A 25,590-nucleotide genomic window follows, 5' to 3' on the forward strand; every position below is an offset into this window, starting at 1 on the left:
CATCAAACTTGATCTGCTTCATTTCGGTATACATCCCAAATATCTCGGGTTCTTAGTACGCTTTCATTTCCAATGTGGCGGTTATAATGCGGATCAGGAAAATTTAGAAACCACGTAAAGGGTTAAAAAATTTCAGTCACACGTCATGTTATACTATCTTTTATATATTTATTTATTTATTGGCAATTATTTATTATATGGGCAACTTATGAACATTGTTTCTGAAACCAAATTTTTTAGGAGAATCTGCAAAGCTGGAAATCACATTAGCAATCATATTAAGTTCTCCTCCTGATGCTAAGTTATCAGTTTCTTGGAACTTCATCATGAGCTATACCAGTGTTTCCCTTTCTTATGCCCCCCTATCTCCCTGCAGTAAAAGTCAATGCTTTGCGGAACCCTGTAGGAAAGACTAATGTCAAGCCACCACTCCCAATATAAAGTCCAAAATGTATTATTTTTTTTTATAATTTTCATATCGTAAAAAAATTAAGTAATGAATAATAATTTCACAGCAGCAAACGGTTTCACATTCATGCAATGGTAGTAAATGAAAATAATTCCGTGGGTCACTTAGAAAGTATTCATGGAACCCCAGGAGTCTGAGGACCTCAGGTTGAAGAACAAGCTGTTACTGCTACATAATGCTGTTACTGTTTTCTCATAATAACACTTCACCCGACGGAGCGTGCTCTTCTTCATACAGGGTGGTATAATTGCTCCTCGATGTAACAGGCTATGCGAACGCTAAACCTAGCTGCTGCTCAAAGTGGCATCCGAGGGTACTGTTGCACAACCGACAGCGGCGAATGAAGGAAGGGCGCGCCCCTGCTCGCAGAGACCCGATGTTGAGTTAATCTTGCCAGCAGCAGAATCATGGCAAAAAGTTCTTCTACTGAGTGTACTGGTGTGTCGTAGACTAATGATTTCAGGTCGGCCCCCGAAAAAGTTGTCCATTGGATTCATGTTCGGGAGCGTGCAAGCCATGCCACAGGTCAACACCACCTATAGCAGAAAGCCTCCGCGCGAAGCTCGTGGCATTACTGAAGAAGGTCATCTCACCTATAGCCATTGGATATACTACAAAAAATATCCAATGCTATAGGTGAGATGACCTTCAGCGACGCCACGAGCTTCGCGCGGAGGCCTTGTACTGTGGATGGTGTACAATGGTCGATAGAGCCTGGGCGGTGCACGGAATGAAATGAAATGAAATGAAATGAAATGTGGATGGTGTAGCACATGTCCACTACGGCCAATCTACCGCCCTGGATATGATGCTGCTTGCGTAGCGGTTCTCCAATTGCCAACGTCGTTACCGGCGAAATAATGGTCTCGACCCAAAGCTCCATCGCAAAGGTTATTTTGTCTTGTTGTGTAGGATCAGCCTTAGAAGTTTGTCGGTGGAGTTTCGGACCACTCTGTATGAATGTTTTTTTTGTGAAATCTGAATAGTTTGTTTTCAATCATGTCTCGTCACTTTATCAATCTTTTTTAAGCCACTGCTGAGAAAATCTTCATAAATTTAAACTAAACCTGGTGATGAAAATTTGAACTGCGTTTCTCTCCTCTTCAGAAATGGTTCGAATATCCTAAAAACCAAGTTCCAGAACAATCCCAGGTTGCTCCACAGATTCCTATAAGTTGAAAAAAAAACTCATTGTACAACCCCTCCGTATCACGGTATAAATTTCATAATCTTTTTTTTTTTTCTTATCCCAGGTGAGATGTCCGAAAAGGATAAGGCGGCCATCACAATGCACGACGTCGATCCAGTGGCACTTCAGTTGCTCGTCGACTTCGCTTATACAGGAGAGATTTTGATCTCTGAAGATAACGTGCAGGTGAGTTAGTTGATGATACCAATCAGAGTTAGGTGAGCTTCGTTAACGAGTCTAAACCTAGTAATGTTTGAGATTTCACTGATAAATTGAAGAAATATTTAGTGCTATATATACAGGATGGTCCATAAATTCGTAAATAGTTCAAAAATTGAAGGAATTCGTTTATTTGAATGCGGTTTTGGGGAAAAAGTTATCCTCGCAAAAAGAAGGATATTATTTTTTTTATAGTACGGGAAAGAATTAGTTTAAATTTTTGTCTATAGGGGGCACTTCACGAAAGTAAATCACTGGAAATATGCAAATCAGAGTCCTATAAAAATTCAGGGTACACGATTAACAGCTCATTTCTTAATTTTCCTGCTGCTGACGCCTATATAAGATTTTTTAATGTGATGTTGACATTGGTGGATAAAGCACTATTGGCGAAGTTATTTTACCTCAGCCTCCAATCATCGGCTGAAGCTTTCTAAAAGTTTCGCTCGCACAAAATATTGAAAAATGGTTCAGGTCCTATCACTCCTGGTTTGCTTTGGTGCAGCGCTCTCTATCGTCAAAAATTAGGACTATTTCTTTTCTAAACGAAAAAAAAAATCTTTCGTAAGAATAACTTTTTCGCAAACTGCATTCAAATATACCAATTCCTTCGATTTTTATGAATTTTTAAACAATTTACGAATTTAAGGGACACCCTGTACACATATATGCTGTTATTTGCATCATGTTCTCTGTGATCACTCCAAATCGCCATACTGCATAATAAGAACGCTGCTTGGGCTCAAAATTATCGCATTATATTATCAATATTGGTTTCTTGTTCTCACGGATTGAATCAATGCATCCAGGTGCTGCTTCCAGTGGCCAGTCTCCTCCAGATCCCGAGCGTCAGGGAAGCGTGTTGCAAATTCCTCCTGAGACAGCTTCATCCTTCGAACTGCCTTGGCATAAGGAGCTTCGCCGACGCACATTCCTGCGAGGAACTGCATCGGAAGTCGCACAAATACGCCCTACAGAATTTCCAAGAGGTTGCCATCACCGAGGAATTTTTATTACTGCCTTTCTGTGAGGTGAGTATCAATGCATTTTGATCTTTTTTTTCTTTCACTTGACCCCATTAGTATATACAGAGTGCTTCAGTTGAACGTGTACAATCTTCTCGAATGAAGACAAGTGGGATCATATAATGGCCACTTTATTATGACCATCTGACGGTTTTAAGGAAATGAGCTACGGTGCCACACTGTTCTTTAATTCCCGGCATGTAAACATACCGTATTCTCCCGCATTTAGCCGGCAACCGATAAACAGCCGGGGAGACCAGAATGCCGGGAATACCGAGTCACAGATTCTAGGAAATTCTTAAATATCGTTATATTAAAAATCCAATATCTGCAAAATTTCCTTTTTGTGACCTTTATTAAACCTCATTTCCCCGGCATGCAGGAACGAACCTTACCCCAACATCCAAAAAGCTGGTGTCTCCCGAGTTTCGCGCATGCCGGCTGAGGATGCGTTTATAGGGGAGTGAAGAGGTACGAGGTCCAAGAAAAAATTGCGACTGGGAAGAAAAAATGCATGGGGTGCAGGAAGAGATGTCCGCTCGTACTAAAAGAGGAGGAAGATAGAGAAAATGGCCGGAGGGGTTCTGAAATTGTAAGGGTACCTCCGCAGAAGAGGATAAGAGGGAAAAGGGAGAAATGGACCAATCAGCAGATAGCGAAAATCAGCAGTTGAGAACAAACATTTTTGTTCAACTCCCGCACCTCGTTGAGTGGCCTCTTTCTCTTTTTAGCCTCGTTTCTCGAATACGTGCGGGTAGAACAAACAATACAATAGTTTTCGTCGCTAGTCTCTGTTATGCACTCCCGCACCTCTTGGTCGCCTCACTATGTGCATGACCTAATGCGGGGGAAGGGGGAGTACGGTAATACTTGAACTCGCACTTTCTAGAGCGTACTTGGTGAAGTATGTTCCTTATGGGGGGAATTGACAAAAAATTGAAAAAGAAAGAACAATTGATCAACCCTTTGCCATAAAAAGCTGCAAATAATTTGTAACTTTCACAAAATATCATAGTACTTGCATTGTGCAATACTGGCATGCATTTTTCGTAAAAGTAGTGCGTATATTCACGAAGATACTGTATAAATGTTTTTTTATAAAAATTCAAATTTTCATCGCACGTATTTTTTGCTTAGAAAACGCAGATTTTTCGACCAATTTTTTACGAAACTTGACACCGTGCATGTGATATTCTGTACAGAAATTCAAAGTGTAACAACTTAGTATTCGATGAGATGTGAGTAAATTATTTTAACTGCGCATGCGCAGGAAATGTGAATTTTTTTTTTTTTTTTTTTTTTATAATTTGTGCCAGATACATAGTGCAACTTGAACTTGAAAAATGAAAATTTCAGTTGAATGTCATGAAAATTCAGAAAGATGTCCATGATGCAGTGAGCTGTAGTTTAAGTTACTCGTTGAACAGTAGCTGAATGATTTGATATTTTCCACAAATTGATATTTCGATTATTTTCTGTCATTTGATTATTTCCTTCAGTGTTTTTACGTGTGTTATGCTCAAGCCTTATTTCTCTTGTTTTACATCAGACACGCGTCTTACTTCATTCGCTTAATGCGGCTGGCTTATTCTCAAAATAATCAGATGACAGAAAGTAATCGAATTATTGATTTGTGGAAAATTCCTTATAATCCAATTACTTTCAGCAAGTAACCTAAATTAAAGTTCACGTTGCATCGCAACTAATGTAAATATTCGATACAAGTGGCATTCAAGAATAGGCAATGTGCAGATTCATAGGCGGAGATAGACTTGAAAGTAGGTGAGGGCATGATGATGATGATGTCAGTTCATATACATTAGATCAGTCGGGCCAATACCTTCTAAAGCAGAAGGTATTGCTCTAGAAGGTGTTGGTCGGGCCCACCTTTGACGCATGCCCCCATGCCCCCCCCCCCCGTATCTCCGTCCATGTGCAGATTTCAGTTTTAGCATTTTCCAGCGATTCTGCGTGAGGGTAGATTTCTTCTGATGATCCTCATACATAGACAGTGCTCGCTACTCCAAAGAAGTTGATGCTCACTATAGTAGATGGGAAAGAGTACAATATATGAGATCATATGATCGATACATCGAGAGAGAGAGAGAGAGAGACGGAACACGAGATCCTCCACGGTGCTCCCTTTTACTCTCTGAACAATGGACGGCCTTTTTCATTACAAGGCAGTGCTGAGAACAAATAATTGCTGCTCATTTTCCGTCACTGACGTCAATACAATTCGTATCAACAGCTGTGCCGCTCGCTGCCGAGAAATATATACGCCACTGTACTGTTGTTGCAGGAGGAGGAGAAAGAAAAGGAAAAGCTAGAGGACGTGGGAGAGATTATGAGACTTCGTACACAAAACTCTCTACATCCCGTCTTGCATCTGTATTTACTCGGACTGATTAAACAAGAAAAAAGATCAGACACAAAAGCAAGATAAATAAAGGAATGTAATGTACATACAGTATAGCTTTATTTAAAATGCTAAAAAGAAAAAAAAAATGTTGTGCGAATGCGCGTCTCTCAGAACAGCGGTGATACGTAGAAATGTTTCCTTAGTCCGGGGACTTTTTTCGAGTCACGAGCACCTGATGTGCACTAGCATCGGTAGAAGAGCACTCATATGTCGACTCTCTGATATAGCCTCATACCAAAATAAGCAATCACAGGAATTCAATTTTATATCGTGTACTCCCTGTGAGCAACGGGGTGAAGGACACTTTTTCAGAGTTCATGAAATTTTAAATCAGGGATGGACTTGGTCATTTTATGACTTCATCAGAAAAGAAATTCTGCAGCTTAATCAGGAAAAAAAATGCAATAATCTAATCGCAAGAAAAAAAAATTGCTTAGTCAGAAAAAAATTTTGCGGCTTGATAAGAAAAATATTTTGGGACTTACTTCAATGTGCATACGCATGTCTCCCCTTCCATGACCACACATCATGCAACCGGATCCCTTGGGAAATGAAGTGGGCTATCGGTCGGTTGGCCAGCATGGTCTCAAGGCTGGGATCTTTGGTCGGATCCCAGGTCACATTTTTCACGGGCCCTCTATAGTGTGAAAAAGAACAAAGAAAAAAATGACAAGACCCATCGTGGTTGGAGCCCTGTCAGCTCTACCTTTCTAGGGGGCCCATGATCCCTAAAATATGTGACTGGGTCTAGGAGCGCCCTGATATCTATTTAATTTTGCTCTATACATCTGCAAGAAAAAATCAATGGGTTCCATTAAAAGTCAGCCTGGGAGATCCGTCAAAAAGCATGACAACATGAAGCAATCGGAAAACGACCGAGTTACTCTTAATCCGAAGCTTATACAGTATCAGGAAGGTAATAGGGATTGTGGGGGAGGAGGTGCTGAGAGAGAGAATGAAGAGAAAAATAACATAAACTTTTGAAGTAGTTTATCATTGTGGTAGTTTCCACTTGGCGGTGATACCTGAAAGGCAGACTAAACATGATATAAGATTCATTGAGAGACTGGTTATTTATGGAGATGAAGATTACAAGGAAGAAAATTCATCACTGCCCCCACGGCGACTCGAATCCCGGTCTCTCGCTCGCCGGACGAGTGCTCTACCATCTAAGCTATGGATGCAGATGGTATGTTTCAACCTTGGAGCGTATATATATGTTGAAAGGCACCGTACATGGACGGCGTCAACAATCAACTAATGGCTCGTGAATGACATGGGCCAACCAGATGGCCACATGCTATTAGAAATGTTCTCTCCACTTGTCAATACAAGATTCATTGAGAGACTGGTTATTTGTGGAGATGAAGATTACAACAATTATTACAATTAAACATGATATTATCATTACCCAACTATTCCATAGTCGTCACACTTCGTATACAGAGGGTGATTACTTGATTCCCCTTTGCCGCATTTTGATGGCGAACCGTTGATTCTGGAGGCTTACTTCTAAATAGAAAAATCGTCCAAATAAAGTGTAGAACTCTGACACGCGCGTCATTCATATTACAAAGGGTTGTGTATAGTTACTGAAACATAAGAATTAATTTTTCAGGACCCCCTTGTGTAAAAAAAACCCCAATTAGAAAGTTGTCGTCCTGTCTCCTCCTGAGGCCAACAAAAAAATTCCCACGTTTCCAAGTGCAATATTCACTGAGGTATTTGATTTTAATAAAAAAAGGGGGGGGGAGAGGAAGTTTTAAAAAAACAGCATTAAATGAGGGAAAAGAGCTATGACCGTTAGTTTATGTTGTTGTTTTCCAACTTTCACCAGTTTTGGAATTCAAATATCTCAGAAAATATTGCACTTGGAATTAAGCTCACCATATTTCCTCGAGAGAAATACGGGAAATTGGAATTCAAAATACGGGACATCGCCAGTTATCGCCAAAGTGCACAAAGTTGTCAAATATTGCTAAAATTTGAAAAAAATCGCAATGGCGGGAAACTAAGCGTTACTGCAAATTGCAGTGGATTAAAATGAACTCCACGAAATAAAAACGTTCAACAAGACAAATGTGGGAGATTAACGTACTTATTTATAGTTGTAATTATCGTAATATAATTTATGAGTTGAGAAATAATTTCAATATTTGACTTCAATAAAGAATAAAAATCCAAGTAGGCGTCATGTAAAAAACGGGAAAAACCGGGATGCTTTTGCCAAAAAGTCGGGACAGCCAGAAAAAGAAAGAAAACCGGGACTGTCCCGGGATGTATGGTCACCCTACTTGGAATCAACTTTTTAGCAACAACTTTCTAATTGGGTTTTTGAGGACAGGGTGTCCGTATAAAAATAAAATTTTTATATTTTAATAACAATGTAATCCCTTGCAACACGAATGACGTATCTGAGTTCTATATAAATGCTTTTTCCAGCTGAAGATGTGCCTCTAGGTTCAACGGTAGGCCAGTAAAATGCGGAAAGGGTACGGTGACCACTGTCAGTGTAGGGTCACCGTATTTCTCGGGACAATCCCGGTTTTTTTTTTGGCCGACGGGACACTTTTTGCCCGATTCTTCCCGTTTTTTACACGAAGCCTACTTGAATTTTTATTCTTTATTGAAAAAAAGTCAAATATTGAAATTATTTTCCCACACATAAATTGTATTATGATAATTACAATTATAAATAAGAATATTAATCTACCATATTTGTGTTGGTGAACGTTTTATTTCATGGAATTCCTTTTAATCCACTGCAATTTGCAGTAATGCTTCAATTTCCCGTCATTGTGATTTTTCCGTAATTTCAGCAATATTTGGCAACTTCTGGCATGGCCCCCACATCCTGTAGCGGGGCCCCTAGGCTGGAATCTTTTGCGGTCCCCTCGGTCAGACTTTTTAACGGGCCCCTTCTGCAGTTAATTTATAGCGTGAAAAAGCAAAAAAATTATGATAACCGTCTCGGGCCCCAGGGATAGAGTCTGTCAACCCCCTCCCCCCCTATGTGGGGGCCATGACTTCTGGCGTTATTTTTTGCGATAATTGGATATGTCCCGTATTTGGAATTCCAATTTACTGTATTTCTCTCGAGGAAATATATTACTTCGATGTACAAGGTGCGCCAAAAGTTCGTTAAAACTTTCAAAATTAATTAAAAAGTACCAAATGGTGATGAATCAGATTGTCATTTTTTTTTAAATAAGGGATAAAATAATTTCAATTGTCACCAATAGATGGATGCAATATTAGAAAATGCAAATCAGGCTGCCAGCATCAAATGAATAATCGATATGCATTCATCGACCACCACTGTCTGACAGCCTGATTTCCATAAATCAGGGAAGAATAGCACATGTCAGCGCCATCTACAGACGACTTACGAACTTTGTTCTTATTAAAAAAAATTCTAATCTCTCTCTGATCCCATTCGTACACAAATTGTATTATTTATTTATTTTTTTTTTTAAATTTCCCCTTTTGATCACTGATCATTTTCTGCACACGAGGGCTGATTAGACCGGGACCTGCAATTTATTGCCGATTCCGAACGGCATTTATTTTGACTTTCCTCCCCCCCCCCCCTTCATCGAGACGGTGCGCTAACCCCTCTGTGTGGGACATCCTACTGTAGCAATCTTTTTCTGTGGTCATGTTGCCGCCGTTTCTGTTGCCCCTCCGTGTCGGGAAAGTTTCTAACAAAACGAATTGGTACCGAACTTACGACACCTCTAGACATTCTTTGTCGAGTATCTTAGACATGGGCTATATCACGCCCATTTTAAATTAATTTTCAATTTTTTAACGAAGTTCTGACGCACTCTGCGTATATTAAGGCCAATTTCCTAATTCTTAATTGGTCGGGCTTTGGATATTGTCTACGACGTGTATAACGAGAGGGATACATGTATGTCTTTTGTTTTATTCGATTCATTTCTCTATGAAGGTGCGTGACCTGATATCAAGTGATCAGCTGAACGTAGTCTCTGAAGAAATAGTCTATCAGGCAATAGTCACTTGGATAAGGCACGATTGTGGCAACAGAGAAAGGTATCTTGGGAAGGTGAGTAGCACGTAATAAGTTTTTATACTGTTAAATAGGTTTCGTTGAACAGTGGATATATACTAAGCCCTAAAAAAATAATGGACGCAAAAAAAAAGATGACAGTGTGACCCGTATTTTACGGGACATCCCCGACTATTTTATAAAAATAAAAACTGGCCATTTTCCACTTGAATTTATAATCTTTACTGAAATCCTGGATAATTTTACAAATTATTTGTATTTTGGTAATTATCACTATAAATATTCATCTCACATATTTTTCATATTCAACTTTATAATCAACAATTTCTATATATTATTCGTCAAACCGGTAAAGAAAAATAATCGATTCATGTTTATAGGGTTGGCAATGAAGCTTCTCGGTAGTCCCGTTTACATGTGCAATATTGGGATAGCATTGGGAGTTCTAGCACCCGCTGTGGACGACAATTGCCTCTTCTTTGTTGGGGATACTTTTGGGGAGTGTAACCTCTTTTCATATAATCCTTTGAGGCGACGAATTGAACCGGCCGACACACGTGACCTCTGACGAAATCTGAAAAAGTGGGGTTAAAAATGCCGGCCCATGTAAACTGGTTTTGGTGAAAATCCTTGAAGCGGGTTTTAAACTCGCTTTTTCCATTTCCCCATGCAAACGGGGGGGGGGGGGAGGCAGGGATGAGGTGAGGGAAAGAATAGAGGGTGCTGGAATTCATTTCCACCAATTATTCTCAACTGAGCTCTTGCACGGGAAGAGGTTCAGAGAGTGTCCAAAAGTAATAAAATTCTATGGAGCATTTCAGAGTTAAAAAGTTGTACATGGAAAATTATCGACATTAATTCAGTTGTAATATGTAGTCTTACCATTTTGAAATTATAATTTGAAGAAAAGTGAGAATTAAAGATTTTATGCGGTTTACTGTTAAAGAATGCAAATTGGTTGCATTTTCAAATCCCAATTTTACACCGAAAAAAAAAAGTTAACCCCCGCAACATTTGAAGAAAATTTTCCGAGACATCGATAGTTGAAAATAATGGTGGTGGATGGAATTAAATGTTAAAAGATTTGACAATCAATGAACGCATTCTGAGTAAGTTTTATGTATCATAATCAAATTAAATACAATTTCACGAATTTAATCTGTAATTTTGTTCAAAGCCCGTTGATTTGTCAAGGCAAAGTGAAAAGTTCAAGAATTTTTCACCAGGTGGTAGCATTTCAGTTGTTATTTTCGTGTAGCGCATGTCCGATTTAGTATACCTTAACACTTCTTCTATCGCTCTATCTTCATTCATTCTAAAGTTATGACCATTTGAAGATCTTGTTTACAGCGGCATATGCACAGCCTCTTACAATCATTTTGGGATGCCCGGGAGGAATCTTAGGAAAATAAAGAACATTAGAAAATGTACGTAAAATCTTGAATAACTCTTGAAATATGGCAGATAGAATCATGAAAATAGTGTAGTAGTATAGCAGTATGGGTACGCGGCAAATGATAAGAAAGGTTAGAACGACACCTGGTGGAAAATTTAGGAACTTCTGTGTTATTTTGAAAAATAAGCAAGATAGATAAAAATTTTCAACAACCAGGTCGTAGAAAGGCATTTAGTCTATGACAAATATACTTGATTATGAATAATGTGTATGAAGACATTGAAAAAATTAGTATACCAAAGTCGGGCGCGATCACTACTCGGTATTTTGCTGGTTATTCATGAGTTATTAAGCATTCGTAAGTTGTTATGAAGTGCAATATCATGATGCCTGCTCTCTGCGGAAAGAAGGTTTTTGAGGAAATCTCAATCCCCTACCAAAAAAAAAACAACTTAGAAAGGCAGCAAAGAAAATGATTACATACTACATGCAGCGATCCCATACCAGTCAAGTTTACGGAGTCTAATTTTTTTTTTTGCATTTTGACAAAAGCAGGCCCCACTATTCCCTAAAGACATTTTACCTTTTCTCATTTTCTGCCAAATCAACAGACAGACCTTCATGGCAAGGAATTTGAAGACGAAAAACAGTAGCCCCTGGGCTAAATGACATTATTTGAAAAGTATATCTATCACCTTTCTGGATCCGCGCCTGCCTGCATGTACCCAATTCGATAGAAATTATCCCAGAATTCCGTATCATCTTCAGTTCCGATGAGATCATTAGTCTTCTCGTTAATCAAAAGATTCTTTAGGAAATTAAATTTTGTCTAATATGGCGATAGGGATAATTTTTCAACGAGTGTTACGGCAATATTTGAGGTATTTGAAGATCGAACTGGAGATATTTAAATTTCTGAGGATAAAGTTTCGAAATGTCTGGCTTAGAGCGAATATCGAGTGCATACGAATGTGCGAAGTTTAAAGAAGTCGCTAAATTGTGCAGAAAAAAAAAAAGATCAAATTCTACTTATATATTAATCAAGTCGAGATTTCAGGAGCTTATTTTCAAAATGGAACTTTTCCACTTTTTTCCGAAATGCACTTTTTAACGGTTTATGAATCTTTGGGATGAGCTCCGTCAGATAAGTTAAAGCTGTCTGGAATCAACAAGTGACGTAGGAATTTCCAATTTCTCAGACTTGACCAGCTCAAATTTTAATCAAAGCTAACATTTCCACAATAATTTTCTTTCAAAACGGAACATTTCCAAAATTCGAATCTTGATAACTCCCTTAAATGTCGATCAAGAAACACAGTATTTAAATATTCTTCTACCATTCCTATATATATGCCACCTTTTTGGCTGTTTTCTATTTCTGTAAAGCAGCCTATTCCGAAGAAAAAAATGTTTTTACTTCGACTGTAAATTTAGCAAAAATGGAAATGTTCCTTTTTGAAAATACGCTCTTCAATTGATATTTTCGCTATCCGAAAAACAGGTTCCAATCTTAATTAGTTCCGATTTTGAGGTGGGGAGGTTTCTACTATGATGCACGTAGAGAAGAAATTTGAGTGACCAGAAATTTCTTTCGTAGGGGACCAAAATGATAAAACAATAGACGTAACCATGCTATTCCATATAAATATCAGCCGTTTTCTCACATTTCGGGGTGGATCACACCATCAGCCCCCCCCCCTTCCCGCACGGCCTAGTCTTGAGTTTCCAATAGATCTGTTTAGTTTGCCACAAAATGTTTTGGAGAAAAATTTTTGCCGAACGTTTAAATAGGGGATAAGATTATCAACCGGTGTGTCACGGCAATTTTCGAAACACCTGGAGGTCTGGCAGTTGGATATATTCGAAATTTCTGAGGATGAAGTAAATGTGAGAAGTCATGGAAATTCCTGGCCTAGAGCGAATAGCAAGTACATATGAATGAAAAAGTTTAAACAATGTCGCTGAATTATGCAGCAAAAAATAGAGAAGATCGCATTCGACTTATATTATTCAAGTCCAGATTTATGAATAGACTTTTTTATTGTGCCCCGTGTAGCTTCTACATCATGTCCGGCTTCCCTTGATCGGTAGGGACTTCCTCCTGTCTCAAGTAGCGGCGGAACCCCTTCTGCAATCCAGCCAAGAAGGTAAGGATCTGCTGATCGAAGCGATGAAGTATCACTTGCTTCCTGAGCAGAGGAACAACATGGTCAACGTTAGGACGACACACAGGAAGCCCGAGGGACTCAGGCCGTACCTCTTCGCCATAGGTGAGGCATTCTTCCATTAAACGCTATCTCAACTGATCGCCAAATTCTGTCAGATTTTGTTTTTGTTCAAATGAATACGTCTTTAATTTCAGGACCGTGCATGAAGACCCCGGACGGAAAACTGAGTGACAAAAAAATAGGCGAGTTTTGTCGCGCTAATAATATCTACTAGAAAGACATACAGGGTGTTTCACGAAGTTTGTCCAAAAAGAAAAAGGACTCTACAGTCAATTCTAATGTTGGAAAGAAAATGTAAAGCGAAATGATTAGTGGATAGAGAGAAATTCTTCAATGATAGCGGCACATCCATAAAAATAGTAATTGCGGGACAAAAAATTAAAATTTTTTTTACACGGCCCTCAATGAGAAAAATTGCAATTATTAAAATTAATCCCCCGTGAAATTTGATTAAAACTTTGCAGTGATATCAGTGATCGAAAGTAGGTTTTTGTCATTTTTCACGTGCAAAAATGTATCGAACATTTTTCTGATGCTAAAAACATTATGAAAATTGGTAAAAATCCCTATAAAAAATTCAAATGTTATATTTTCCCTAATTATTATTTTACGTGGGTGCCACTATTACAGCTGAATTTCCACTTTTTTTTGTTGATTATCGTTGTTTCAATTTCAGAATCAAACCGTAGAATTCCTTTTTGCTGCTCTTCGTGAAACACCCTGTATGACAGCAAGTGACACGCAGGGTATCATCGTTATGCCCCTCCCACAAGGGTGGGGATGACAAGAGCTCCAGCCCTGGGGACCGGGACGATTCTCATCATTCGCACCAGGATGTGTGGGGGGGGGGGGGCATGATCGTTAAATAATCTAGTGGTTCTGAACCAAGGGCCATATGGCTTTAATCCCCCCCCCCCATCCCCCGAGATGCTCTAAGGCAGTGTTTCTCAACCGCCGGGCTCTGACATCAGCCAGATTGACCTGAGAAATTCACTGTTTCATTTTTCGTCATTAATTTCTCATCAGTCGTATGTATGACCGGGGCTCGCGGGCTCCCAAAGGTTGAGAACCACTATTCTAAGATCAAATCAGAGGAAAACCGAATAAAGGACAACTTGATCAAAAGTGGGGGCTACAAAGAGGGGGCAGCTCTAGGGATGCGAGATCGGTGAGGTAATCAGGAGTAGAGATAAAAAACTAATTGCAGAAAAATTAAAAGGAAAAAACGTCTCGGCTGTAAAATTCCAACTGTGCATGTATTGGATGGAAAATGATTTGCAGGGAAAACTAATTTTTTTTATGCATTTTACCTAGCTGGAACGCAGCCGTAAGTTTTCTACTGATGCGGCTCATACATTGGCGGATGTCTCGCACTACCACTGCCCACAGAGACCTGTGAAAAAAAACCAAAAAAACACAGGTGTGAAGCACTCAAATGAAATATGGGGGGGGGGGGGCTATGTTCGTGTGCGTTTTGCTTCATTTAATCACAGTGGTGTCACTTGTAAGGGTAAAACCTCTACCCGTAAGGGTCTTATTTTTGATGCCCGTTGACCATGTTTTTTTTTTTTTTGCCTTTCCAACTCGGATGTGACACCCGTCCTAGATATCGGCCGATAAATTTTTTTTTCAGAAATTTCATTAAATAGCGTTTTCCAATGCTTATATCTCACCTGATATTTGCACCAAGCCAGATCAGGACTCGTCTTATTTTTCTAGCTACACGCTGTTGGTGTCAATAAATAGGAGGTTGTCACAATAAATATGACTTGACTGTGTATATTTGAGAAAATAAATTGTGATATAACTCCTAACAAGTGTCGACAGCTATTTAGGGTACCCCCGTCTTGAAAACACCACACTATCCTCCTCCGGGCAAAGTGATTTTTCTAAGGCTCCCACCTGACTAGAAATGCCTGCCCACCAATATTTACATGCTTAATCTCAAAAACTCTAATCAAATCTCATTGTCATGAGCAGCTCCCCCCCCCCCCCTCCGGGTCGATCCGTGCGTTAAGACAGCACTGGCAACGTTGTAGTGCCTCGAGAATTTCCATCTCCAAGGGTGCATTCAAAGTTGCGGAATCCATGGAATGATTATTTATGAATCACCACATAATGCCAATAAATTATCGTTTTTGTTATAATGGATTTTCATTCTCTTCAATCACGTTTTTCGTTCTTTCCCACAGGTGGCGGGTCATTATTCGCAATACATTGCGAGTGCGAATACTACAATCCGCGCACAGATAGATGGTCACCGATAGCGTCAACTTCACATCGCAGGTCGAGAGCTGGTGTCGCATCAGTCGGGAGATTGGTATACGCCGTTGGAGGGTGAGCTGCACATTTTTTTGTAGATCTTAATCATCAAAGTAACGTTTTGTTCGGCACGGCAGCGAGACCGTATTAACTCGCGGGATCTTCACCTTTTTCAACCGCGACCCAAAATCCACAAGATCAGCGTGTTGGCCCATGGGGGCTGTTTGTTTTTGAAATTAGTGAAACCAGTGACGCAATAAGTGCATTTACAACAGGACTGTTAGTGGATTTGTACGACTGATCTAAGAGCCCCCCCACGAATCGAGTTTGAGCCGTGACCCACATCTCAAGAATCCCTGGCTATAAGTGGATTCTAACGACCCCTGGTCTACGCATGTAACCCTACCCCGGCACTGCGTAGGGGCCGTAGTGATCTGGTACTATGATTTTCGAAAGCAAGTGTGGAAGATCTAGGTAGGTGCTCATAGAGCTTTTAACCCTTTCAGCGGCACAGCAGAAATCACTGAACGTCATTCAAAATGCCACATCTTTTTAATGAAATAGGCTTTCTTCCGATTTTCAGTAGGTGTAAAGGGGTACAGAAAAAAAGTGTTCCTGTGAGAAATCAACTTTACAAAATGTCTAGGATAAAATAAAAGGCCTTTAAGGAGGCGAGATATCTCGTCCATGCCGCCTAAAGAGTTAAGATGGCCCTGCAAGAAACTCGGGTCTTTTACTCTCACCGCATAATTTAATTTCATGATCGTTTCAACTTTAAAAAAATACATTTTCTGTAGAATATTCTCACAGTGTAACATTGATTTTTCTAGTTACGACGGCACGAAAGATCTATCCTCAGCAGAGAGCTACAACCCTCTGACGAACAGTTGGACACCAGTCACGCCAATGGGAACGAAACGCAGCTGTTTAGGTGTGGCCTCGTTGAACGGACTGCTGTACGTTGCTGGCGGCTACGACGGAGCTTCCTGCCTCAACAGCGTCGAGAGATATGACCAGCTGGTCACGACTTGGTCATCGGTGGCTGCAATGGACACGAGACGGAGATACTGCAGGCTCGGTGTCTTAGGTACTCGCATCTGTCGCATGCTCTTAAATACAATACACACGACGTTGAATACAATTATTTTTCTAATATGTATCTGGAAAAATTTCAATTCAGGCTACATGGCGGCAGAGCCGCAACTGGGGGGGAGGGGATGCAGGTGGGTCGAGACACTAAACCACAGGGGGCATAAATTTCACTTTTTAACCTCTCCTTCAACATCATGGGGGAGGGCGCCGCCAAAATGCATGCTTGCCCCGGCTGACCGAGCATCTAATTGCGGCCCTGGATGGTGATTACCAGTATATTCCCGTTCAATCATATACCGGGGTCTTATCAGGTGCGACCACAAAAACCAAAATCAACAAGATAAGCATCTAGTCGCAAAGACTATGGGACTTTTGCTGTTCCTCGAAATTAGTGAAACCAGAAAAGCAATAAATGAATTAAAAGACTACAACTGGATTTGTACGACCTATCTCGAAGGCTCCAGCGAATCAAGTTTAGACCATGCCCCTTAGCTCAAGAAAACCTGGCTGTAAGTGGATTTGTAAGTCCCCGCAAATCCAGCTGGAACCATAGCTCAAAAATTCTTGGCTGATTCGTTCGACCCTCCCTAGATCTGCGAATCAAGCTTGGGTCGGGACCCATGGGGCGTTTGAGCTATGAGTCACAACCCAAACTTGATTTGCAGGGTCGTACGAATTTTCTCACAAAGCTCCTGGCTGTTAGTGGATTCGAACGACCCATCTGGAAAGCCCCTGCTACCTAAGGTTGGATCGCGACCTATAGGTTAAGAATCCTTGTAATATACCAACAGAAAAAAACCTATGTGCGGTAACAGGGGAGACTATTTTATAGTAATGTTTCTCCAAGTGTGCGACGCTACTCCCAGGGAGGTGTCGCACGAATGTTACTATCATAAAAGCATTGCGGATATAATTTTGGAGGCGTATTTACAAAGGGAGCTAAGCAGGCTATATATAGCTAAGGGCGGCAAGTTCAGAATGGGTGACAATTTTGAGGAATGAGCGGTCAAGAAAATTAAAATAGAATCTTGTAGCTGGAAAATTTGTAGCCCCAGATGACAAAAACCATGGTCTCCCCATCCCGGAGCGGCCCCCTTTATAGGGAATTTATAGCGTGAAAAACAAAATGAGATGAGAATCGTCTCGAGCCCTATCAGCCCGACCTCGTGGGGGCCATGCAAAAAAAAAAATGGGGGATGCTGGAATTTATTTCTACCAATAACTCTAAGCTGCCTCAAATATTTCATGCAAAGAAAAATCCGCCTCTGCCGACAGAGCGGGCCAGGTCAATGAGTTCCTGAAAGAGTGCTCAAGCATATGGGTAACCAAAACAGTGAAGCAAATGATTGGCCAAAACAGAAACCAGTATTGAGAGTATGCAAGCATGTGGCTGACAGATACAGTAACAAGGTCGGTGATCTAACCAAAAAGAGCGTATAACCTAGAGGGTGCAAGCATACATGCGACCAAAAGATTGATTGAAAGAGGGGGGGGGGGGTCTTCAATGCACAACTGGCTTGCCAGCCTGTCAACGGCTGGAGATCCTTAAGTGTGCATGCCAGCATGTGCGGAATAAAAAGTGACCTAGGAGTGAATGACTAAGAGAGTATGAAAGCATGCAACCAACCAAAAGAATGACAAGCACAGAGGCATGTAAAAGCCACCTCTTATAATATAACTATACAGGATGAGAGGAAACCTTAGGTGAAAGGCACAGAAATTGAATTTTACCTGAACATTTGCACGTAAGAGCTCATAATTGACAAGCAAGTCACTGGTAAATGATCACTGACACACACACAAGAGGTGTGCAAATAAATTATCACTGATACAAGGCAGGGAAGGGTAAAGATATCTGATTTATAAGGTGAGAGAACAGCTGAAGCCAAAAGTCTGAGAACTACAGTAAATCCCTAATAACATTCCCGCTTAGTACAACTTATTTTTATGGTCGTAACTGATTCTCATTAAGATTTCCCATTTGAAGCATTTTCTTGCTTACGATGTTTTTTCATAATAGTTTCTTAAAAAATGTTATAAGCGGGATCCACTGCAACTATTTTCTTCATTTATAACATCGGTGACAACTGAGAAGAATGGTTTTTCAATATATTAGAACCAAACTGACTTGAACGATGGTTTTTCCATGATTACAGATGGTGCTATATATGCTGTTGGAGGCTACGATGGTGTGAATTACATTTCATCAGTAGAAAGGCTTGATCCAAGGGTAAGGTATTTCTTAAGACCTTTCAAAAAGCATACTGCAGCTTGTGGAAAAGCTTTCATCCTAGTTACTAGTACATGGAGTTTCACTTATGAATTTACATGCAATGTGGATTTGATGAGCAAAGTTCCCAAAATGAAGTGGTTCACCTGACTTCCGTGAATCACGTTTATTTTATATGTTACAGGAAGGAAAGTGGCAGCATCTACCTCCAATGATTAACAGAAGAAGCAGCTGTGGTGTTGCTGCATTAGATGGAATGCTGTATGTAGTTGGAGGAAATGATGGAAGTCTGTGCATGTGCAGTGTGGAAAGGTTCGATCCAGTAAAAGGAGCATGGGAAGCAATGGCTTCAATGCACACACGAAGGTAAGCTCTTATTTCCTTATGATACGTTCTGAAAAGTTCGAGAAGTGATCATGGAGGAGACCAAGGTGGCCAGAAACAGAGTCAGTTATTGCAAAAGAGTGACCTAGAGACTAAGGTACCAGGTCAGTGAGTGATCAAGAAAGTATGCAAGCATGTGAGTGATCAAAAGAGTGATTTAGAGACAGAAAAGAAATTATGGGGGGAAACTGGCTATAGCCCAGGGCAGCAAATTTGAGGAAGGAGTGGTCAAAAAATTAGACCAGAATGGTAAAATAAAATGCCCCCCCCCCCCCCCACACAGGCAGTAAAACCACAGATCCATCTGCTGCCAGTCACTTGAGCGGATGAAATACTGAATGCGTTTGTTCTTTCATGATGGCCAAATAGAATAAAATCTTTTTGCAATATCACCAACAACGGCTGTGAAAACTTCTTGATAGCTACTATTTGTGTAATACAGTGAACTCTTGTTAATACAGTACATATCAGACCAGGGTGTGCCAGATTACTGGAGGTCAATTTAAACAATATAAATGTCTGCATACAAAGACATGCAGTGACTCCCTCTTCTATACGCTCGAAGAAATCCTGCCTAAAAAATGCTGGATTACTAGACAAGCCGGACAAGCGCACGGCCGGATTATTGAGAATTCATTGTATTATTAAAAGAAAAGAACAAGACAAAATTTTAATCAAAAATGATTAATACAAAAAAGATGTATAATATGAAAATAAAATTGTACATTTATACATGGGCACATATAAAAAATCACAGCAATGTCTGTAAATAACTAATTATTCAATAATGGGAAATTTTAAAATGCATTGCATGCATACATCAAGGCCGTAACTAGATTGGGGGCAACCTGGTCACTGCTTGAAGCCTTAAGCCAATTGGAGGGCCTCATAATTAATGTGCACTTATTGTGCATGTTTTCTTTTTTTAAAGCTCCCCCCCCCCCTCCCCCTGAAAATGTCTACCCCAGGACTCGAGAAGGCACGCCCCAGCTCTGACATATATATATTATACATAATTCTGAATCCATATCATAGATAAATCAGGGCTTGACAAATCTGATTAAAAAAAATCAGACCCTGACCACAATACTCACAAGATGTATCTCCCCTCCCCACTCCCCAGAAAAATGGTTCAGGATAATGTGCTGCTTTTTTTAAAACTCTGATGTTGCCCTTCTACAATTCAGAGCTCACACAGGAAATTTTTGCCAAATCGGGAGGAACACAACTCCTTGAACGGAAATGTTTTTGGTCGCCAAGGCAACCTGGAATTTGTCAAGTCCTGCAATACATTCTATATAAAATACAAATATATATATATATCACCCCTTTTTTGTTCAGATATTACAGAGCAAAATGTTTGTTCATCCTGAAGCAGTATATTTAAGACCTATCTTACACGGCAACTGTTTCTTGATATCAAATTGAACTGTGAAAATTAATACAAGAAACTTGAAAATATATATATATATCAAAAGTTTTGTCATTGCGAACATCTACTTCATTCTTTAAAGCAATTCATTACGACTCAAAATGGAACTCTCACAGAATATCGGTACCATTCGTGATTCAGAGGCCAGATTCACGTAGGTGCTTACGTAATTCCCAGACTAAAAAAAATTGGTGGTTTGTCAAGTGACGAAATGTTTTTGCTACTGAAAAAAAAGTCATAGAAAACAAAAGGGAAAGTCTGGGATAATTTTGGAGATTACAGAGGGCGTCTATATGATATATATCTATACTATTGGCTGGGACATTCCGGTATTTTCCCGCAATTTGGGCAAACACAACATTTTTTATACAAAAATCTTTTTTTTTTCATAAAGCCTATTTGAATTTTTATTCTTTACCGAAATCAAAGATTTAAAATTATTCTAAGGAAGGATTGACAGGGTAAACTGAAAGAATCAGCACCTATGGATTTGCCATTTCGTCTCGTACCTTTGCTTGTTTCTATTATATTAATATATAGTATGTTTGTACTTTCAATCACTTAAAATAACAGCTTTCGGCATGAATGGCTGCACAGGTAGTTGTTTGGGTTGTCGAGAATAGTGTTAAAGAAAAAAAATAGAAAAAAAGGTTAGTGAAGAGTTCAACAAAAAATTTTGGCACCAGCCATATTTTTATAGCCGCTAAGAAATTTTTTCATTTCCCGAGAAATGATTCAAAAGCAAAATATAGTGTTTTTTTCCCTTCTTTAACTTGTCAGGGACTTGGGGGAGCCCCTTCCCAAGGATAAGTACACTGGCCCAATTTCCAAAAATTATGTGGTCTTCAGACCCAGGCCACACATACAGTCAAGTTCGCTTGTAAGAAGGATCTCAACCCGTTTCTTGTGAGCACCATGATGCTCCCCGATGCATCCAGAGTGATTGATGCTCGTGTCCAATTTTGGGCTCACGAGCACTTGTCAATGTTCCAATTAAATACCCTGTACAAATTGCATTCAAGGATTGAAATCATCCTGATTTCACGTATTTGTATGTCAAACTTGCCGTAAAGGTGCTCTCATTTTGATGATGGGCACTGGCAGTGCTCGCGACTAGAAAAAGGTTGAAGACCTCTGGCTTATAAGATACCCCTCCCCCATGATTCGAGAAGTGCATGTTATAAGCGCAGTTTTGAAATTGGCTTACATAACAGTTGTATACATGCATAAAATGTACTATTGAGATTGCCGCAGGCAAAATAAGCTTATGCATCGCGTAATTAAATTTATTGCTACCTGGAAATAGTTTTTGGAAATCTTCCGAGGAATTTTAGAAATTTACTAGAGTATAAGATATATGGCCATGCATAAATTTTTTTTGTTTAATGTAATTGATTTCATTGATATTATTTGAGTTTATTGGAACAGTTTTCATCCAAAGTCGTCAGCATTTCAAAACAGGTTTGATTCCTGCTTTTCCCAAGCACAGCAGGTGTTAGTTTATTCACTGCCATCTACCAGGTGATCCAAAAGTAAACAGTATCAGAAAAGTAAACATTTTTTTTGGATGATTTGAAAAGCATCAACGACATACAGTGGAAAGAGAGGAGTTTTTTTTTGAATAACAAGAAATTTTACCGCCAGAATAACTATATTTGATACTTTTTAGCTATTCTCTAACTATCAGAAGCGTGAATCCAGAGCAATATGTTAGGGCGGGCCAATTAGCGAGAGCACAGTGAATTTTGTCCTATATTTTACGGGACAAATCTATTTTCCAATTGTATATCTGGCTGTTTGAGGGGGGGGGGGAGGGGTGTTAAGGACAATCATCCCCTGAATCAATGACTGATTCATTACAAAGCCAACTATCAGTACATTGATTGAATGCAACTAAATTTTATATTATTAAAGAAATTTAAACTGCTTTCTGTGAAAAAAAAAAAAAATTAATGTATAATCCAAATACAATGAATGTTGTACAAATAAGTCAGGTTCCCAGGTTTTTGTTTGTAATATGTTATATCCGAATTCTTTTCTAGATTACACGAGTTTTTGATATGTTATATCCACAGTGAATGTTTTAAGTTGGGTATGTAATAACAGGTGAAAATGAGACAAATATCGGGGATAACAAAACCATGTTATATCCATGGTATATGTTATATCTTGGGTTATTAGTGTACTCCCGAATATTTACACATCCAATCAGGCATGTAACTTAAAATATCAAAATTTTTGAAGAAATACAAGAAATTAAAAGAAAGGTGGTTAAAAATTGTAAATTAGTCAAACTGTTAATTATAATTATCTGTGATACTGGCATCGGAGAAGTAGACAAGTTGCTGTTCACCTCGCTGCTGAGCCGATTTAAAAATAGAAAAAAGGACAAAAAGAAGATAGAGGTTAGAGGTAAAAACAATATCATCGATATACTAGTGAATCAGATAATGAGCGTATGAGCGGAATGAATCAAGCTTGTTAACTGAAGAACTTCTATATATGCCTGCATCTGGTCGAAAAAATAAATACCAGTCAAAGCCTTTACATGTCCCATGCATGCTACACAATAACGATTTGTAAAGCTGTTTCAGAGTCTGATTTAATTATAGCTAATAATTTTTAGGCACCAATTCCAAGTTTTTAGCCGCCATGGCGACCTGTTGTCAAGCCTTGGTTAGCGAGAATGAACATCATTAAGAACATATAATTTCGAGTGGTGCTGCTATTCTGTGAGCATTCCCCCAAATATGAATATTGTTAAAATATACACATGCATATATATAAAGAACCATTGGATAGTCTCACAATAAATTATAATCTACATATATATATATCATTTACATGCATAGTTTTAAAGTACCACGACATTTGCCGCACTTGTGTCTAGCAACATCAATTGTCTGTCTGTGTCTGCCATAAGTTTGCCCACAATTTGTGCATTTGTAACTATACTTATAAGTAATAACATAGTTATGACATCTTTTTGGTACTTTGACATCTGGAAATGCTATGGTGCAACGCAAGGCCCAAGTATTCCACATGGGACCATGCACCTCCTTGAGTTTACTTATTAGACGCACAGCAGCGTGACACATTTCATGAAGAAGGGTATCTCGAAGCCTGTCTGCAGTTGTCAGGACTTTCGTAGATAGATGTATAGCGCAAGTAGTCATGCCCTCCTTGCGAATCGTCTTACAGTATCCGGCAGTGCTTGTGAGGCTACTGTTCCAGATCAGGGTCATGTCCATTGGCAACTTATTACAGAAAACCTTCTCATTAAATAAACGGTACAGGTATTGCGCCAGTTCGACTTTGGTCCCATCAAAGTTGTCTCTAAACTTCAGCGCACTTGGATTCGCTTGAATAGCTGGAGTGGAAGGTGATAGAGACTTTAAGAAACTGAATTTAGCCATGGACCCACCACTGCTATCACCACATAATTTCCGAGCGACAGGGGTAACTGAGTCGTTGTCATCATCAGAGCTTGTTTCATCATCTGAAACTAATAACACTGGCTTAAGCTTACGTCCCGAAAATGTATATGGTGTTACTTTACCTATTCTTTTGACAGAATTCACATTTGAGCTAGTTGAACTGCCATTCATTTCACCATGTGTAGAATCCAGTTTTTTAGGTGTGAAATAGTCCTCCTTTGAGAAACTCGATACATTTCTGGATAACTTCGATGCGTTTGCAACTTTACTATCAGATAGTTTCAGAGAACATTCAATCAGCTTTTCTAGTCGTCCCATATCCGTTGCATGCTGTACATGTTCACCGCAATGCACTGTTGCATTTTTACCTGGAGAAATTGATTTTTCTCGAGAAGACGAAGAATGTTTAACATTCTTGTCAAATTTCTCCTTGTGCGCTGATGTAACTGGGTTATTATTGGCGTCATCTGAGCTCGTTTCATCATCTGGAACTAATACTGACTTAAGCTTACGCCCTGAAAATGTATATGGCATGACTTTACCTATTCTTTTAGCCGAATTCAAAGTTGAGCCAACTGAATTGGAATTCATTTCAGCCGTCGTTGTGACCAATGTTTTTTTAGGTGTGAAATAGTTCTCTTTCGGGAAATTGGATACATTTCTGGATACCTTTGATTCACTTGAATCTTTACTATTGCATAGTTTCTGAGAACAACCAATGAGTTTTTCTAGTTGTCCCACATCCATTGCATGCTGTACAACATGTTCACCACAACGCACACCCGTGCTTTTACCTGGAAGAAGCGATTTCTCTCGAGAAGACGAAGCATGTCTAACATTCTTGTCCCGTTTTTCCCTCTCGTGCACTGATTTCAATGGCAACTGGAAGAGATGGTGATTATTCAAGGAAGTACGAGTGTTTTTCTCATCGGTGTCACTACAGTCCGTGCTGCTTTGTTGTATAGGACGCAAGGGTTTTCTCTTACTCACTGATCCAAAGTCATCCGAAGATGAGGAGGATTTTGGAGATGCTGATGGCGAGGAGGAGGTTATTTCCTTACCGTGGGTAGAACCTCCATTGACGTAACTCTTATCGTAGGATGAGGGAGTTTTGAAGAGGCATTTGTTTACACCCGGAGTCCCTTCATCATCGTCGCTGCTGCTACTCAAAATCAGCGGCTTGAATTTCCTCCTCACGCTCAGCCCCGAAGAATTCGGCGGCGGAACGGAGTCAACAGCGCTCATTTTTTTTTGTAAAAATTCAACGCAAAAACTCACAATGTCGAAGGAAAAACATCTGAATCCCAATCAAATACGACGTTGACGCCGTGGCTGAAATTCAAAAAAAATTGAATTGCCGATTAATTTTTGGGTCGTAATGCCTCTCCGGACTTATCACCGAGAGCACCATAGATATTAGCGCCATCTGTTATTCGACTATTAACACACAATCTAGGTCTTTCAATTTTATAATGTTTAGATAATACAGATTCAGTTTAAAATTTACGAGATCAATTTGAAAAACTCATTTCATTGTCAATTAATTATTTTTTGCAAATTCAAATTTCCAATACATAATGACATGTGATTACCAGATGTCCCGTATTGGGAAGAAAAAATTCTATTTGTGTCTGAATTACGTTTCCACACATAATTGTTAGGAAAAACAAATCACTCATCTTTTTCAGAATTTTCCATGACACAGAGATGCGACATTTGACAAAAAATTCAAACATTAAATTTCTTGGTTTTTGTTTTTTTCTCGATGCTTT

The 25,590-nt window shown here is 39.4% G+C and overlaps 2 protein-coding genes across 6 annotated transcripts in view; one reads left to right on the plus strand and one right to left on the minus strand.

The window, feature by feature from the left end:
- Positions 1-25,590, plus strand: part of LOC149087125 (kelch-like protein 17) — an 86,989-nt gene that overhangs the window by 52,620 nt on the left and 8,779 nt on the right. For 4 of the 5 annotated variants that reach the window (XM_089231375.1, XM_089231378.1, XM_089231379.1 and 1 more), the window contains exons 3-11: positions 1,723-1,844; positions 2,687-2,908; positions 9,277-9,393; positions 12,810-13,023; positions 13,116-13,163; positions 15,174-15,318; positions 16,074-16,330; positions 18,492-18,565; positions 18,750-18,931. In XM_089231375.1, coding sequence (XP_089087501.1) covers positions 1,723-1,844; positions 2,687-2,908; positions 9,277-9,393; positions 12,810-13,023; positions 13,116-13,163; positions 15,174-15,318; positions 16,074-16,330; positions 18,492-18,565; positions 18,750-18,931 — 1,381 coding nt within the window. The remainder of the gene's footprint in view (positions 1-1,722; positions 1,845-2,686; positions 2,909-9,276; positions 9,394-12,809; positions 13,024-13,115; positions 13,164-15,173; positions 15,319-16,073; positions 16,331-18,491; positions 18,566-18,749; positions 18,932-25,590) is intronic. The other variant, XM_089231377.1, reaches the window with a different exon arrangement.
- On the minus strand, positions 23,000-25,154 carry LOC149087126 (uncharacterized). The gene has a single exon (XM_089231380.1). It carries the CDS (start codon positions 25,061-25,063, stop codon positions 23,222-23,224), a length of 1,842 nt encoding a protein of 613 aa, XP_089087506.1. The 5' UTR covers positions 25,064-25,154; the 3' UTR covers positions 23,000-23,221.

This window comes from Pholcus phalangioides, unplaced genomic scaffold (assembly GCF_987345545.1).
Source record: "Pholcus phalangioides strain wild (caught in Gottingen) unplaced genomic scaffold, Ppha-v1.0 ptg000004l_1, whole genome shotgun sequence".
Lineage (NCBI taxonomy): Eukaryota > Metazoa > Arthropoda > Arachnida > Araneae > Pholcidae > Pholcus > Pholcus phalangioides.

What these genes read in the sequence shown, in the direction of transcription:
- LOC149087126 (XM_089231380.1), bottom strand. Translation starts at nt 25,063, where the DNA reads ATGAGCGCTGTTGACTCCGTTCCGCCGCCGAATTCTTCGGGGCTGAGC.